This window comes from Montipora capricornis, chromosome 13, assembly GCF_036669925.1.
Source record: "Montipora capricornis isolate CH-2021 chromosome 13, ASM3666992v2, whole genome shotgun sequence".
In the NCBI taxonomy this organism is placed as follows: domain Eukaryota; kingdom Metazoa; phylum Cnidaria; class Anthozoa; order Scleractinia; family Acroporidae; genus Montipora; species Montipora capricornis.
The window spans coordinates 26,508,871-26,526,568 of NC_090895.1; the positions used below are offsets into that span (position 1 = coordinate 26,508,871).

The window sequence follows — 17,698 nt, forward strand, 5'->3', positions numbered from 1 at the left end:
GGAAACAAGGATAACAACCTCGTAGGGAAATCTTTTTTTTTTGAAATTTCCCCTTTTATCAAAAGCTTTCCATATTGATCCTCAAAGAAATAAGCGCTGAAATGCTGAAAGCGCATTGTACAATCAGCTTTATTATGTGACTAGCTCCGGGCGGGCATGATGAACCAAATCCCACGCTGTGATTGGCTACTCGAGCGGGCAAGATGGAGCTGTCTTACCCGCTCGGGATTTCTCGCTTGGTCCCGCAAGATCAAAGATCATTTTTCGGTGTTTTATCCTACATAATAAATCCTTTATTGATCAAGCTTGTTCTGTCAAGAACCCATAGATCTTAGACTTTGAAATATTTGAGCAATATGGCTTAAAAATAGGAAATTTAAAAGATTTAATCCCAGTGCTTCATGATGATTACTTTCAGTCTATTTTTAATTTTTTTTCAGCAAGTGCGAAGGCTATTTTTAATGTCATTCCCGTCAGAAGAAAGAGTGCGAAGCATGACGTGATTCGAGATGGACCAATCGGCATGCATTCCATAAATAACTGGCCACGTGACCCTCAACCATAAGGGCCATTTATGAGGGGTTGTTTCCCTAAACTCATATTCTATTGTTATTATCAGAAACCCATAAGGGTTGAAACGTGTAACGCGCGTTCACGGATTCCGAATATTCAGTGCGAACTGATTGGTTGAATGTTTCATTGCTAAGTACCATATTTGGAAACCCCTCGCTCTTGTTGTTCCAAATATGGTACTTAGCAAATCAAATATTCAGAAGCTTGTTTCCAAGCACACAAGGGGCCGTTACACGTTTCAACCCTTATGGGTTTCTGTTATTATACAATAACCTAATAGATCAGCTTCGATGCATTAATCAAGTCCACTATTGGAAAAAATGAGGGAAATTTTATGTTTTTTGGCTTCTAACCAGTAGGCCATCTTATCAAGGGCTTTAGGTCGTCTTGCGCAGAAACAAAATTTAAGATAAAAGTAGTTTATAAAAAGCTAAAATGAGCAAGGCTGCTATAACAGTGAAGGAACATATTGAAAAAAGTCAATATTTTCAAAGGCACTGCCTTTATTCAACTGTCACAAAAATAAACCCTTTACTTCGCCGTTGCCGCGTATTTCTGAACAGGCCGTCGATGCATAGGTCGTAATTTTCGTTCGCCGACACTGGGGACGAATATGCGCAAAAGTCTTTCTGGCAGGATATACGCAGATGTGGCGCATAGTGGGAAATTGTCATTTATTCTGGCTAGAAGAGTTTTTTAACCAGTACCAGACTGAACTTTATAACGACTCTTGGTCCTCAGAAACATTGATATACGTAGAGTGTACATTGAAACAATCCCGTGCCTAGAGTCTTCGTTCCTCTTTACCAGCGGTCGGTCCAGCATGCGCAGTAAGGAACGAAGACTCGAGGGTCCGGCAACACGGCAACAGGAAACTCTAAGGGACCTTAAGATCCACCCCAGCAACGTCAACGAAAACGCGATGAAAAATTACAAGTTTACGTTTCAAAGTTTTCGAATTCGGCTCTATTCCGATTCTCACGGTGGCCCACCTCTGTCAAGTAAAATTTACTTTCCATTGCAAAAACTAGCCGAGTTCAGTCACTAAATGAATTGAAGGGAACGGCTTTCCCTGCTGAGGGAGGAAATCAAAATTTTTCGTGCGAATTAATTAGTTGATACCTGGTCATTTCACGTTTTAGATGTGAGAAAAACGGGAGACAAATGTACACAAGATAAATATGCTCGTATAACGTGATTGTTTCGTTATCAGAGAGATTTAGCGTCGAGTTTACGTTAAACGGTAAATGGGAAACAGTGGGCTCCTGCTTGTCATTAACCCCTTCCACTCCCAAGATCTGAGTGTAAATTCTTCTTACTGACTGCCATTTGTAACTTTTTAATTCAGTTATGGGAATTTGATGATGTATCAAGACAAAGAAATTTCTGTTTTCTCCTCACCAGTCTGCCTAACAAGGTATTGAGCTTGTGGGGAGAAAATCTATATCAATCACTCTTGGGATCCCGCGGTCAATGGGTTACAGCTTCAAAATTCTCCTATTCTAACTTGACTGCCTCCTTTGAGAAAGAGAAAGAATATCGGAAACAGAGCTTATCTCCAACGAGTTTTTTTCCTTTTTGGCCGAACGCAACTTTCAGTCCGACTTTTGCCGTTTGTTGAAAGCACGATGCTAAATCTCTTTACGGTCTAACAGCGTTCTCGTTGGAATCGTAGATCTTGAGTTCCTCATTATATTATCATTAAACCGTACCCGGATTATAAATACAAATGACCAGTTGACCCAGTGCAACGCAAATGCAAACCGCTAACGATTTTCACAGGTAAAATGCAAACTCAAAAAAAAAAGGTTAGAAACACAGACGCTGTACAGCACGCGAGACTGACCTTCGCATTTGGAAGGAAAAGGTCCTGCGAACGAGGTTGAAGACTGTCAACTCCAACCGAGGTGGCATGGGACTGGTATTGTGTAAGGCGCGTCCGTTTGTGTTTGCGTTGTGATAGTTCATTGTACGAAAGGTAGAAGTAATCCTCGCACTTTCAATATCTGGACATTTTAAATACTCCATCATTTCACACGTGATGCGTTGCGTTTGCGTCACCAACCTCGTTCCCAGGGTATCTCGTCTGTCGGTCCCCTGGAGTAACCGAGGAGGGAACAGGAAGATGAGAGAACATGGGAACGAGGTTCTTGCGTCACATATGTGGACCAAATTGACGATAATAATAGACCAATTTCGATATATTAAATTCCAGTCCTAAACTAAAGGTATCATCTCGAGGCTCAGGGGATTCCCCTAAGCCTCGAGACGATGCCTTTAGTTTAGGACTGAAATTTAATATATCGAAATTGGTCTATTCATTATGAATTCTTGTGGTGCATTCAATAAGTTTCCTTTTCAAATATTCAAGACAAAATTTCTTCAAGGAAGAAGGTACTAAAATTAAAAATATACGAGCTTCGTCAAATTTCCATCTATTAATTCGAAAATGTCACAACAAAAGATTTATCTGAATAATTATTTTAAACGAATGCTGAGAAAGTCATAATAAGTCTATGTTGGAGTGTAAATAGTTTGGCATCCAGCATTCACCAGACTTCACATTTCTTTTTTGGGTTCATGTAAGATCCTACGGAACAATTGAACACATCGGAAAACTCTTGAAAGTTTGACAAGGTTCCAATAACCCTACAAGTCAAAGAAAGAAACTTTAGATATAGCAATGTTTTACTTCACCCTCCCGGCCCCAAGTAACGTTTGAAATGTTTCGTGCAGGCAGAAAGCTGTAAGGCTTATGTGGTCACATGATCATCGGCCATGTTTTTTTTAAACAAACCGAAACAAAATAACCTATTCGCATGATTCTATTCGCATACGAATAAAGCTTTCCCGAAACCAAAATGGCCGTCGTGACGTCATGATCGAAGGCTTCGTGAACGCTTCGTCTTTCATTCATAAGTGACTTACTTTCGCAAACGGAAGCAATTGAAGAGGGTACAACGTTACAGATTTGCAAGTTCATGGTAGGACAGTTTTTCTTTCGAGACAAATTTCTAGTTTCTAAAGAAACTGTGGTGCTGCGTCGGTGGGAGAATGAACAGGAAATTTTGGTTTTATCAAACGTGTTGATAAAGGTCGAATTACCACCGTGAACGATTTGGAAAACTGAGGTCTCGAGCGTTAGCCCTTCTTCAGAGCGACTAGAGGAATTGTGGGTGTTGTTGGTTTTTATGCGGGTGTGGAGGAGCTTTGCCATTGGTGGAAATATGGCAACATGAATTTGTGAATAAATTAATGGCATGAGAGGCGTTCATTGATTCCGTGAGGATAGAGTGTACCGTAGTTGAAAGATGAATTTTTGTTGCGGATTCTTGCGACTTTCTGTGTTCCTGTGGTGTAAGGTAGGCCGCAAATTGTCATGTTCTGGTGGGAATGATTAGGAAGATTAAAATGGCGCGCAACTGGTTTTAATGCATCTGTGTCGTTTTTTCTACATTTCGTAGGTGTTCGCAAGCGGTCCTACCAATCTTCTCCCTGTTTCGGCTATGTAGGGAGGCAAAATTATTTTAATTGGTGCTTTAACTGTCAAAAACGTCTGAGCCGAATTCCAATTAAATGAACATTAGTTTCTCTACTGAAGAGCTTTGTGACTGTACAAAGAGGAAACAAACGTTTCTTAAAAAAAATGAAAATTCTAATTGTCTAGCTTCCTCGCGCACTCATAAACAAGAAATGATTTGTCGAGGCGTCGATCCCGACCATAACAGAGAGAATATGATATTTGTGCAGCAACTGAAAATCCAATAAGAAAGACATTTGGCGATCTGCAAATCATCAACGATGCTTACCTGTACTTCGTAAGGGCATGCACATCTTCCGTGACTGATAAGAATTCCGCCGCTGGGGTGGTGCGAGTGCATTCTTTCTATAAGTTCAGGAAGAAAATCAATCACGTCTTTTTAACGACTCCTCCCCTAGAAGTCTTAAGTATGGCAGTAAGTTGACGCAAAGCCTTGCACACCCACCCCCTGACTAACCCCTCCCACCCTCCGCAAAGAAAAGCGTGTCGGAAGTCTACGAAGGTAGGGAACTGAGAAGATTTCTGCATACACGTGTCATTATGAATAATGCATAAGAAACTAACCTGCGCGTAACCGATGAAAAAAAGTTCTTTACTGTTCATATTCAGTTCTGGTAAAATTTGCTCTGGTCCTTTGTTCTCGTTGAATTCATTGTACGCCTAAAAGAAAAAGAATGCAATTGATTCCTTGATTTCAATGATTCCAAGAAATGAGAACTACAGTTAGTCGTGCGTTTTCTAGGTGTTCGATAATCCTTTCATTAATTAACCCGTTCCTGAGAGAACAAAATAGTCTTTATAGCGTTTTACCAAATGAGAGAAATTATGTCCCTTTTGTACGAACGTGGCGTCTGCACATTAAGAGTTGGCACGGAAGAAGACACTTATATTTGCACGTCTGTCGGTTTTCCATTTTACCCACGTTTCCACTTTTGTGATCTGATTTCGCCTTTCATAACCATTCGGAATGTATAGTTCAAATTGCAATCAGCGGTTTTCGTTTCTTGCGTTGTGATTGGCCAATTCCGACCCTTTTTCTTGCTTTGTTTTGAAAAAAAAACTGCTAATGAGCAAAAAAAAGAGAAACTAGTCTCGTGTTCATTTTGAAAGAAGGAATGACGCTCTTTGGGCGAGAAATTTTGTATGAGAAATTGCATGAATGGTGCAGAAAGGACTGGAAGTGGACAGTGCCCGGGGAATAAAGCCTTAGGAAATAAAAATCATAAAATCACAGAAATCTTACATGGTAAGCGAGATTGACTCCACCCAAGTCCGCGATGTTCTCCCCAAGGGTTTTCGATCCACTTATCTGTGGATAATTTAACATATAAAACACAGGTCATCGGGGCATATCTTACATGATAAGCAAGAGTTAAGCCTCCTCCATCAGCTATGTTCTCTTCTAAGGTTTGAAGCCCATTAATCTGATTTTATTTAGAAAAACAACAACGTTCAAGAAACAAGAAAGAAATGAATGGGCGTATTCTATGAAACGAGCACTTGACTAACGATTGAAAATTCATTTAAACCAAGACAACCCATCGTAAAAGTAGCCTACATGTAGCCGTACCCACTACACCCCCACCGAGGAAAAACGTTTTCCTCGGGGGATGGGTACGGCTACACGTAAGCTATCTTAAAAGCATCTTAGCCAAACAAATGGCTTAACAGAAGATCGGTTGGCATGTGGTTTAACTGTGACTGGCTGTTGTGGTGGTCATGTGATTTTATAATGGTCGAGGTAAAAAAATTGTCGATGTCATTTAAAATGAACTACAAATTATGTCCCGAACGGATGCCTGAAGAAAGATAATACTGGAAAATGAAAATCATGGGAAAAAATTGTCGTTACTGGTATCTTTAAAAAAGTATTCTATTTTCGGCACTCCTATCTGAGACTGAAAATTATGCGTGAAGAAATATGTCAGAAAGTGTTTCATTGCTCACATGGAACTTGTTGAGAACTTTGTATTTCGAGAACTGTTCAACCAAACACTTAGCCCTCTCCTGGAAAGTCTTAATCGCCGGCTCACTCCAACAGGTACGTTTCTCAATTAATTCTCCGTTTTTATCAAATTTTCGCCCTGCAAGTAAAAGCAGTATACTTAGCTTGGTCTTTTTTGTAAGTAATAAAAGTGCAAATGGTGAACACTCGCTAGCTAACTGCTGCTATGGTGTAAAATGCTGCACGTTTTCATCACTTGCTAGCGATTACCTGTCGTGTCAAAACCGTGTGTGAGCTCGTGACCAAGCACGTGACCGATCGCGCCGTAGCTCAAAGACCTGGAAAAGGTAAAAAAAAACCAATCACTAGCTAGCTAAAGCTCTGGATAAATACTAATGCGAGGTCTTTCAAATGCTTTCTCGATCTAAATCAACCTCATAACCTCCATACATAAAGTTGTTTTCGATAAGTCAATGACAAGACACGCAGACAATCAAATAAACCAATCATATAACGCGAAAGCAAAGACCCGGAGCAAAGACAAGCAGGGGCCCGTTTCTCGAAGGTCCCGAAACTTTACGGGTCATTTTCGAGTGTCACAATTCCCTTTGTATCTCAAGAACGGAGAGGATTTAAGTCGTCAAACTTCACAATTATTTTTCTTTTTGTTACCTTGAAAACATGTCAAAAGATCGGCTTTCCAAAACAAGCGGTTGCCAGTTTCACAAATGGCTTTTCGGGCCCGAAAAAAAAGAAAAGGACTTTCGAGAAACGGGTCCCGAAAATCCATTTGTGAAACTGCCAACCGCTTGTTTTGGAAAGCCGATCTTTTAACATGTTTTCAAGGTAACAAAAAGAAAAATAACTGATACAAAGGGAATTGTTTCAGGGTGGATAGCCCCCTATCCATTGGATAACTCAATTAGTTTCGCTAGCGTTTATCCGCTGGATTTTCTTGGGCAAGACACTTTACTCTCACGGTGCCTCTCTCCACCCAGGTGTATAAATGGGTACCGGCGTAATGCTGGGGGTAACCCTGCGATGGACTAGCATCCCATCCAGGGGGGAGTACAAATACTCCTAGTCGCTTCATGCTACAGAAACCGGAGATAAGCGCCGGCCTGATGAGCCTTCTGGCTCGTAAGCGGAGACTTTACTTTACTTTTATCCGCTGGATAGTGATTTAACCAGTGGATAGCGTTAACCACCTTTTGAACAACTGAGCCGGTCAGCTGGCGATCATGGCGGGGAAGCAAATTCGAGTAAGTCCCAACTGATTTTAATCAGTTAAGTTAAAAAGGTAAAATCTAAAAATTAAAAATTAAAAATTAAAGTTAAAACTTTCCCAACTCATAATTCCTTACATTTTAAAGTGATCTTTCCGTAAAAACAATGGATAGCAGGAGCTCCTGTGCGAGTGGATACTCACTTCAGGAAAGCTTGGCACAATTCCACGGTGTTTGTCTAAAGAACGTCCGCCGAACGTACGATATATTATGAGCTTGGATTATGGGTTGGGGAAGTAGTCAATTGATTTATCTTGTTTCTGTGATCGGCTGGGACTGTAACGCAGACTTTTTTAAGGTAATCACCAAGGGCTTAACCTAAGCAACTACTTTAACACAACGAACAGTATACAGTCCCTGCTGGAATTGTTCTGCAATTGTTTACAGAAAACGTACTTCGAAGAAAAGTGCTCTAACAGATGAACAAAACAAAAAGTCATCGATAGGAAAGACTTAAAGAAGACCTAGGGCGCTTTCCTTTTGTCAGAACTGGTCGGCCAGACCCATTAATTTGCAAAGAAAATGCAACAATTTGAAGGAACAGTGGCATGACAATCCCTCGTATTCTTCTGGAGGAGTACATATCATCCTCGAAGTGTGTTATTTTGAATGCGTTGTAGAGTTAGTCCTTCCAAATGCCCGGTCTTGCCAGTCAGTTCCGTCAAATCGAAAGCACCCCTAGTCTACGTCCGCTAAAGTTGATTTTGTCAAAAAATATTCTTTCAAATCGGAATACCTTGGTATGTCATTGGCATAAAAAAATGGTGGCTGCAGGATTCCGGCAGGAACAACTGTGAAAATGCAACAAGAGCGATTAAGTTGGTTAGCGAGGAAAAACTTAAAAAGAATTGGTACAGAGAGAGAGAGAGAGAGAGAGAAAGAAAATTAAAAGAAAATGTCCTCCGATGAAATGTTCTCAGTAAAATTTGCTTTCTCATTCATTCCAAATTGATTATTTTTTAAGTTTAAAACAGTTTTTTACAGAAGGCGTTTCAGTTTAAAATTTCAGAGCTCCCTACTGTCGAATCATTGGCAAGACCAAGATATGTAAATCATCATGGGTCTTACTATCAACGAAAAAGACGACAAAATTAAACAAGTAGGTTGTCTTTCACACTTACCTATCTCGTTCTTCGTTATAACATAAAATGCATTTACTAATTGAGGCACAGTTATCCACCTGCAAAAGATAACCATAGCAAGGCTACTCAATATCATTATTCGCAACGACAGAATTGCTAGCGTTAAGAAGATAACCGTGTTTCTTATCCACTAAAAAACAAAAGAAAAAAACAGTGGATAGCGTTGAACTCGCGCGCTGATTGGCTACTCAAACTCCGGATATCCTTTGTTATTCACCTCCGAGCAATCCGCGCGGAATTTGGGCCCGAAAATGTTGTAATCTTTGCAGGAATAAATGAGTTAAAATCATCTTTTTGTGCTATATTATCTCACTGTTTGAGTATGTACTAAAACAACTATTCACCTCAGTGTCGGTGGCTAGTTAACAATTATTCATCTCCCAGCAACTCGCGTCGAATTTACCCCCGAAATCCCGCCGGCGAGATCCCGTACGAAACAAAACATATTTTCCCGCCCATAGCAACGGCTGCGTACTTTGGCCGACCTTGGGTTAGCATTTTTTCTTCAAAATGTTGCTGGACTGTTTTTTAAAGATAATCTAAGAATACTCTATTGTACTTACTGATGTCTATCCACTGGTTTCCCCAACTTGGTATACGTTTGATAATTTGAAAATTTATCGGTATTGAGTACATTTTTAAACCAATGATCGGCTGTAATGTTTAACTGAAAAAATAATATTACGTCTTTAGAAAGGTAATGTATAACTAATTACTAGGACTTGATGCATTATAACTATTTAATTAGAAATAATGTAATCTAGATGAATAGCACGAGGGACACACTATGAATAAACTTATTACCATGCTATATCTCAGGGAAAATGCCGTATCGTTCCAAAGATATTCAGGATAACCCACTTTATAAACAGCTGCATCCGCCTGAAATCAAAAAAGAGATAAATGAGCGATTACAAGATTTGGTGCACTTGTTTTTATGCTTATTTCCAACATCTCCTGTATCTTTGCATTTGTTGCTATCATTGCATGATCTCTCGCGTATATTATCGTTTGCATTCATCCATCCCTTTAAAGCTATTGGGTGAATTTTCCCTCCGCTTTTTAAAATCGGTTTCAGGTTGTAATGTTGTCTCGCTCTTGGTACGACATTTCTTGGTCGGTTAACCAGTACCCCTCAATTCGCTTTGAAAAAAAAGAGACCAAAGTTATCAACAACAAGTTCTTTAGCTCGTACTTTTTTCTGTTCCGAGGGTGGAAATTGTTGTCTCAAAACCCCCAAACAAATTCGAGAATTTGAAATAGTAATCATCTGTGGCTTACCTTTTCTCTAACAGCTGTCACGGTCTGATTGTCGATCCAGCCCACTCCGGATACACGGTCTTTGAAAGCCTTGATTATTCCCTCCATCATTACTTCGACCTGAGAGAAAATGAATTGTGAGTTTACAGTGTTGATTTAGCGGATTTGAAATGAGTTCCGAAAAGTTAAAATATCACATTGTCCAATCACAATAGCTGCAAGCGATCAAGTTAGCCAATCATAAGCAAATGCTTGAAGCTGGCAAAAAGCGCGGGAAAATACGTGCGAACAAGGTGCTTCGTCTTCGCTTCTGATTGGTTTAGAATGTGGCGCCAGCTTTTAAGCCGATCGCAGTGTAGTACTACAAAAGCAAAGATTTCACAAAATAGCTTTCGATATATATTTGAAAGGCGTCCTTTGGCAAAATATTTTCTTAACTAGCCTAAGAGTAGCTGTAAAAGAATCATCGGTCACAGCCATACAGGGATATTGATTTTATGGGTATTTTCTTCATAGGCCATTTCCGAGTTCATGTCTGCCTCCTCTTCAAAACGAGTCTAAGTGTGAAGTTTTTGTGATGTTAATTAGTTCTATTTTACTTATGAGTGAAAACTAATTTTCCTAAGAAAAACTTCGCACTTAGACTCGCTTTGAAGAGGAGGCAGACATGAACTCGGAAATGACCTATTTCCTTATCACAGCGTATATTGGCGAATGTTATTTTCCGCTTTCTCTCATTTTATTTGACCAGGCAGAGACATAAGCAAAATAGAGAGATGCACTTAAGTTGTCGTTAAAAAGACTTCAGTTGCTCGCGCTTAAATTTGCGTTGCTTAGTGATTGACTGAAAAAAGGCTCTCACCACATTCTCAGCCAATCACTGGCAAACTGACTCATTCGCACGTGATTGTCCGGCCCTTAGCGCGTGCTGCCCGTATTTGTTCTGCCTTTCAATTGGCTCATTTAAATGGCATTGCCTGTTTCGATTGGCCAAAATAACGTAAGTTTTACGGCTTTTAATTGAAAACTCGCAGTTATTTTTAAAAGCACACGAATCTTATATCCCGGATAAATACCTTTTCTTTGCTCTCTGGTGAAAACGCATTTCTTATGAACACAGCACCTAACATAGGCCCAAGGATGTTATTAGTGTAGCTAAAGCATGTTTCCTCTCGTGTCTTGTTTGATTTGCTCCCAAGAAGTCTTTTCTTGAACATTTGGTGAACTACTCGATATCTTTTTGACAGAAGAGGTACTGAATCTTTGATAGCACGCCATATAATGTACGTGGAGAGTATCCTAAAAATCGAAACGTTTAATATTAAAGAAACTGGCGTCTGGAAATGCTAAAAACTAGTAGCAATGTCAACTTACTTCTTATCTGTCTTGCGCAGTAGATCGATCATATTTTGAAGGTAATCGTTAGCTAGTACTATGACCATATCTTTTTTTGATAGGTCTGGGCGGGAAAGTACCTTCTGTAAGTGTTCCAGCCACGGAAACTGAAAAACAAAATGGTGAGAAAAAAGAGTCATCATTCGTGGTTTACAGTTTTATGGATATCCCGTGACAGGTTCAACAGTGGTTTGAAAGAGACGTGCATTTATCGATGATGCCACGGACACACTCGTAAAAATCCGATTGCTCCAATGAGTAGTCGAACTTACGACTTCCCGATTGCTTGTTCGGAAGCTCTACCGCTGAGCTATGGGAAACTGAGAGGAGTTAGACCACTGAACTATTCTACGATAGGTTCAGCTTACACATTTCCTACGTACTGCTAGTGATAATAGTATACATGCAAAACTTTCAGGGTGTTGATTGGACGAGAGTACGTTAATCAATCCCAAACAGAGTGCAGGAAAGTAAAATTAGGGCAGTTAGTTGAAATTAGTGCATTAAAGCCATCGGCATAATAAGCAAAAATAACGCGGCGCTAATTTAGGACGATAAATTCAAGAGTATTCAGCGCTAGATATTATAAGTTTGTTCAAGTGTTCCCCAAAGCAATTCAAATGTTCCCTTGTTCCATCAAAGCCCAGTAAAACTCTCAATATTCATATCATTCGAACACCTTACCTCAGGAAGGGCATCTGCTAACTTTTCAATTGGAATTCGTACATATTTCTTTGACAGCTTAGGAACCCAGTACTGAAAGAAACGGGTACAGAAAAAAAAAAGATCAGTTAATTATCGATTCAGTTATCCATTTGAGAGAAAGTGTTGTTTCGCGATTGAATTCGATTAATACGTGAAATGATTGGCTTAAAAATTCCGCGCCACATTTTCATCCAATCAGAATTCGATCAATTGTGACTTATTGAATTTCCCGCCTTTTTTAACCGCTTTGCGATTTGATTGGCTCATTTCGTCGCCTGCATCTGTTGAGATCTTACTTCAAAAATATTTCGATTTCAATGAGTTCAACTGAATTCTGCTCTTAGTGAGATCACTAGTGGGACATTATAACTGCATCGGTTATTCCGAATCTCGGCAGTTATTTTAATATCAATGCTACTCTAAGACTCGTTTCATAATCTTTAAAAGGAAACTTACCAATGCTAAGTGCGCCTCAAAACCTAGTAACTTCCGCATTGCATTCTTTGAGTCATCATAACTCACTCCTGACAAACTCGTTATGACAGACATGTATTTCCAGACCTCGCGTAGGATCTGAAAGGAAATTTGAATGGATCGATTGGTTGATAACTTAATGTAAAAAGTGCTATGGGCAGGGTTTTCGATAGCTTTTCAATGAAAGTACCCCAAATGTTTATTTTGTTTTCGTTGTAAGGCCGATTGCAAGTGTCTTGGGAGTAAACCCTCAAAGAGGCCTGGATGCCTTATACATTACTGTAAAGGAAACTCTCAGGACCTCGCAGAAATGCTGTTAACATTCAAGAGTTTGAATAAAAAAAAGAAACTGACTAAAATTATCCCCGTGAATGAAATGCCAACAGATCGATTATTCCGTTTAGTAACAAAATAAGGCGATGCGACTTCTTGTTAGTTTGAAGGATTTATTGCGCGTGATGGTCTTGCCAGTGTTTCTGCAGCCCATCGCTTCCCCAGATACCCAAGTCCAAAACAAATAAATAAATTAATAATTAATTAAAACAATAAATTAATTAAAAAAGCCAACATATCGACAAATTTATAGCGCCAAACACCCTGCAAGCAGAGCCTGTCTAAACTCACCAGCGGGCGAGCAAGAGAGGCTCTGCAATCCTGTTAAATCTTTTAAGTCTCTGCAGCCCAAGTTTCTGGGCTAGTCACAGTGGTCAACCCGGTTTAGGAAGCGCGCGCATCATATTTTTGACAAGACGATGGTCACAATCGAACCTTCAGTACGAAAATCAATATGGCGTCTAGGAGTGCGATCGAGACTTGACCTGGGTTCAAACCGTTTCCAAGCAACGGCTTGCGCATACTCAGTAAACACTGTACACGATTTCTGCAGAGTCCTTTCTTTCTCGTCGAGTTAAGAAAGGCTCTGCTGGCAGGGCGAGGGTCAAAGTACCGGACGTGAAATGGTAGACAACCGGACGAAATGTCCGGCTCGGAAAACAAATTGGTTACCTTTGGGCTGGTAAAGTATATGATTTGAGGAAGATTCAGCTTGGCTTGATCAATCTAAAAATGGAAAGAATTGATTAGTTCCAGGCAAAAATTATCTCATGTGTATAAACATGTCTCTAGTAATGCCTGAAAAATGGGCCCAAACACTACAGTGAAAAGAAAGATGGGAAACGGAGCGAGTGTCGCGCTGGGAGGAGGGGAGACGACAAAAAAATTAATGAGTATGGAGGGTAGGTTAAAACGAAGGGAGAGATCATCCAGACAACTGAATTGAGATGCTCCTGCAATTATACGAAACAAATTAACTGTGGAGTTCAGTGTTTCAGTTCGATAAAGTACATCGTTACAGAAACAATGGATAAAACTGAGAAATACGGCATTGTATACGTAACCTAAAAATGTAATAAACTGCAGAGCAAAGCCCAGAAATACAACATACTGAGATGCGTGATAGATACGAGGGATTTTTTCAACGTTCTTTATATAGGAAGAGAACTTTGGAAACTTTCCGAGCGTCTATAATTTCCGAATAGAACTGAAAAAATAGATCGATTCTCCAAGAAATGACTGTATATAAATGTTGTTCGCAGTAGCGGGTGTATGTATATATACATGACAGGAATCAAGTGTAAATGTGATGGCTAGTGGATTGAGAAGCTTCGCTGATCAACAACTTGTTTTTTTTGCGTGACACAGGGACAGAGAAAAATCTGTGATCTGGGTGGGAATCGAAACCACGACCTCCGGATTATATCACCGTAGATATACCAGGATTTTTCCTAGGATGGCGGTGCACCACTACGAAATGGCGTAGGAGACTGGTGACGTGTTTTTTTTCTTTGTTTTTTTTTTGCAGAATACCATTTGTATTAGAAAGCCGCAGGTTATTTCAGGGGAGGGGGGGGGGGGGTGCGCACCACCTGCACCCTCCCCCTAGATCCGTCCCTGCGTAGGAATTTCGGGACAAATCGGCTCGGTCGTACAAAAAAATAAATTCCTGATGCTATTGATCAGCGAAGTTTCTTGATCCACCACCATGCATCACATTTATACAGTAGCGTACGGCCTCACTTAATTTCTGTGGTACATATATCTCCAGGAAATGTTTAAGTTTGTGCTGCGAAGGTTATGAAGTACCCGTGTTGGTATTATCATTTTGGGGTTGTTGTTCCAGATTTTGTACGCCGTACAGCCAAACTTCTGGAGTCCCCAGAAGTCAGTTGTCGTGCGTGGTTGCTATAGCAACACTATTGGGACTCCACAGAGTACAATGTGAAATTGTTTGTACTTCTATGGTCCAATTAGAGTTAAGAATTTTCACAAGTGTGTTATGAAAAATTTAACGTACATTGCAGAAATTCGGGCCTCTTTAACCGTCCACTCCCGGGCATTTGTCTATATAGGTTACAATAGTAGATCGTGCAAAGCCGTTTTCTGTTTTACCGCTGAAGGACGGAAAGTGCAATAAATACGAAGCTAATTTTCATGGCTCTAACATCTGTTAAAAGCTCTCGACCTTACATAGTTACCTACCCCTCCTAAGAAGTGCGTTGACGACTGCTTTTATAAAAAGGGAGTTGACAATAAAGGTCATTGAGTCCTGAATTTAATTTACACTCACCAGAATAATATACTTTTTCTTGTCGCTTCTTTTCGCCTTAACTGGGTCTTGAATCACATTCACACTGAAAAACACATCAATTGGATAATCTCTCTGTACACCTGCCAAGACATCGTAGAAATTCCATTCCTTTGGGTTCCATTTGTCATCCAGTGACCACGAACCCAAATTATTTATGTAATCCAACAAGGGCCGACTTCCTAAGTCATCTATTTGCGTGAGGTTCAAACAAGAACGGTAGAAGTTCTTCACTTTTTTAATGGTATCCGAATCCTCTGATTCATCGGTAATTAGAGTTTCTTTCATTATACGCTCATTGTTTTTCGATAACTGCGTTATCCTGGAGAACTGTAGATGCCCGGGTGGAACAGAATTGTTTTTTATCCAATTTCCACAAGCATATTCGTAAAAATTATCACACGGGTCCACTTTCTCATCCCGTACTTCTTGGATCAACTTAGCAATAGCTTTGCAGCTCGCTGATTGGCAGATCTGCGGTTTGACAGATTTGTTTTGTTTTGTATCCTGTAAAACAGTTTCTTGTAAAGAATTGACTTCAACCAGCGATTTCCTTCGAAACGAAACATGTTCCGCTTCCGGCGGTAAATAAGCACCCGACACCAATACGAGAAAAATAACATTTAAAATGGCTAAAACCTGTAGGATATTCTGCCCTGTTATCGTAAAAATTCTGATTTGATTCCTCGACTCCATGATTAACAAGAATTGCTAACAAAGTAACTACAACAGCACCAATTACATCAATCCCATGTCACCAGTTGGATGCTGATACAGTCCTTTCGGAAAGATATCAGTTTTGGAACCAATTATTTTGGTCTTTGTGGTTGATCTTTTTCTTTGACTAACACAGGAATTTTTGGTGTGATTACGCCATGAAACAGGTACCCGTATCGAGAAAAGTGGCTTTGCAATGCCACCCGTTAACAAAGCGAGCAAAAGTTTGAGCCAAACACAAAGAGAGCAAAAGTGAATGAAGGATTCCAAGTTGATTTCTCCTCATAACGTTATGGTTATAAAATTTATACGTTTTTGAAAAGAACTAATTTTCATTTGGTCTTGATTAAAAAAGGACCATACCTTGTTCAAAGCGGACTCCAGAAAGTCGGATGCTGTTTCAAACATAATGAACCTTTTTTCTGCAAACTGCTTCGTGAGTCGTGGACCATCTATCATCTCGCACCATTTTCATAAATTTCATGATACAACACAAAAAGACAAAATGTTCTCATTTTTCGTTTTGATCTAAGAAATTTAAGAAATTTATCGTTTCCTCTTCGTGATTTGAAAATAGCCATAAGAAAGTCAGCGCTGAGCTCGGAATTGTAAAGATGGGGAGACGTAGTATTTATTACAAAAGTGTAATTTCACGGGTTTTTATGTAAATCATGTCATTTTGACGAGCCATAACACCATGCACGGACTGCACGAGCCAGATGATGCCCTTAGCAAGGGAAATGTGATAATTGGCGGCGGTACTGTTAGAGTGGAATTCAGGGTTTGAAAGTCATTTTTCAGGATTGTTAGGTTTTACGGGTCTCATAATGCAGCCATTAGCGCGTTTAAGAGATTACGACGACCACTGCAACGGCAACGCCACTAACTAATAATTATCAACGGAAAAATCATGGTACTGTACGTACTGCACGTGCTACACGTGCGTGTACGTAATGCACGTGGTATACGTGCGGTACGCATTTTACTTTAATCATTTGTGCCTGATTTCAAGTCGAAGGGGACTTTTGTTGATACAAGTCTATAAATTATTGGATTAACAACTATTGATCCACACAGTCAGAAAGAGCACACAGAGATTTACAAAATACATTAGTTTGGTGTTAATCAGGCTAGTTTTGACTGCGATACAGCCATTTAAATACGTCAAAATTTACAAAGAAATGTATGGCAATCCGGACTCCTCGTCATGTTTTAAATGGCTGTATCTCGCTTAATGTTTGGTCTATTAACACTAAACGTAGAGATTTTGTAAAGATTGGTGTGCACTTTTTGACTATGTGGATCAATAGTTGCTAATCGCAGACTCGTACCTTGTCCCCCTCGGCTTGAAATCAGGCAATGCTCTGCAAAACAAGGCTTTGACGACAACTAAGCATTCAACAGTCAATGTTTCATTCTCGACCTTTCACTTTGAACCAGTGCGTGCCAATCCAGATGTTTTAAGTAAGAAAGTTGAAAATTGCGAAAGCTGTTTCGAAGTTGGATGCAGCCTTGTGGGAAATTCGAACTCCCGACCCCTGGCTTACGAGACCAGGGGCCCGTTTCTCGAAAGTCCCGAAAACTTTTCGGGCCCGAAAAGCCATTTGTGAAAATGGCGACCGCTTGTTTTGGAAAACCGTCCTTTTGACATGTTTTCAAGGTTACAAAAATCCAAATGACAGTGAAGTTTGACGACTTAAATCCTCTCCGTTATTGAGATACAAGGGAATTGCAACACCCAAAAATGGCCCGTAAAGTTTCGGGACTTTCGAGAAACGGGCCCCAGGGCCCGGTTCCTAGAAAGCCGATTAACTTAATCCAGGATTAGCGTAAACTTTTGTTTCACGTTTTCAACTTTTTGGTGAAAGTTTCTTGTGCTTATTTTTGTTTTTCAAGATTGACGTCTTCTCATGAAAAGTTCTGCCGAAAATCTGCGTTGAACAGCATTTGGGAGTAGAGAAATAAACTGCTTGGTTAATTTTTAATCTTAGATTAGCGTTAATCGGCTTTTGAGGA

At 39.9% G+C, this 17,698-nt stretch overlaps 1 protein-coding gene across 1 annotated transcript; it reads right to left on the minus strand.

The window, feature by feature from the left end:
* Positions 1–2,975: 2,975 nt before the first annotated feature.
* Positions 2,976–15,857, minus strand: LOC138028972 (endothelin-converting enzyme homolog). Its single transcript, XM_068876622.1, has 17 exons — positions 14,948–15,857; positions 13,327–13,380; positions 12,304–12,420; positions 11,827–11,898; positions 11,122–11,249; positions 10,824–11,046; positions 9,769–9,867; positions 9,292–9,369; positions 9,051–9,154; positions 8,467–8,525; positions 8,082–8,136; positions 6,330–6,397; positions 6,062–6,198; positions 5,358–5,423; positions 4,679–4,774; positions 4,383–4,459; positions 2,976–3,222 (listed from the first exon to the last, which is right to left on the minus strand). Exons 1-17 carry the CDS (start codon positions 15,659–15,661, stop codon positions 3,123–3,125), a joined length of 2,247 nt encoding a protein of 748 aa, XP_068732723.1. The 5' UTR covers positions 15,662–15,857; the 3' UTR covers positions 2,976–3,122.
* Positions 15,858–17,698: the final 1,841 nt, after the last annotated feature.

What these genes read in the sequence shown, in the direction of transcription:
- LOC138028972 (XM_068876622.1), bottom strand. Translation starts at nt 15,661, where the DNA reads ATGGAGTCGAGGAATCAAATCAGAATTTTTACGATAACAGGGCAGAAT. An exon ending in TATAACGAAGAACGAGATAG is followed by an intron (nt 8,137 to 8,466) that starts GTAAGTGTGAAA and finishes GCATTTTCACAG; the next exon opens with TTGTTCCTGCCGGAATCCTG. An exon ending in AAGTTCTCAACAAGTTCCAT is followed by an intron (nt 5,424 to 6,061) that starts GTGAGCAATGAA and finishes AATTATCCACAG; the next exon opens with ATAAGTGGATCGAAAACCCT.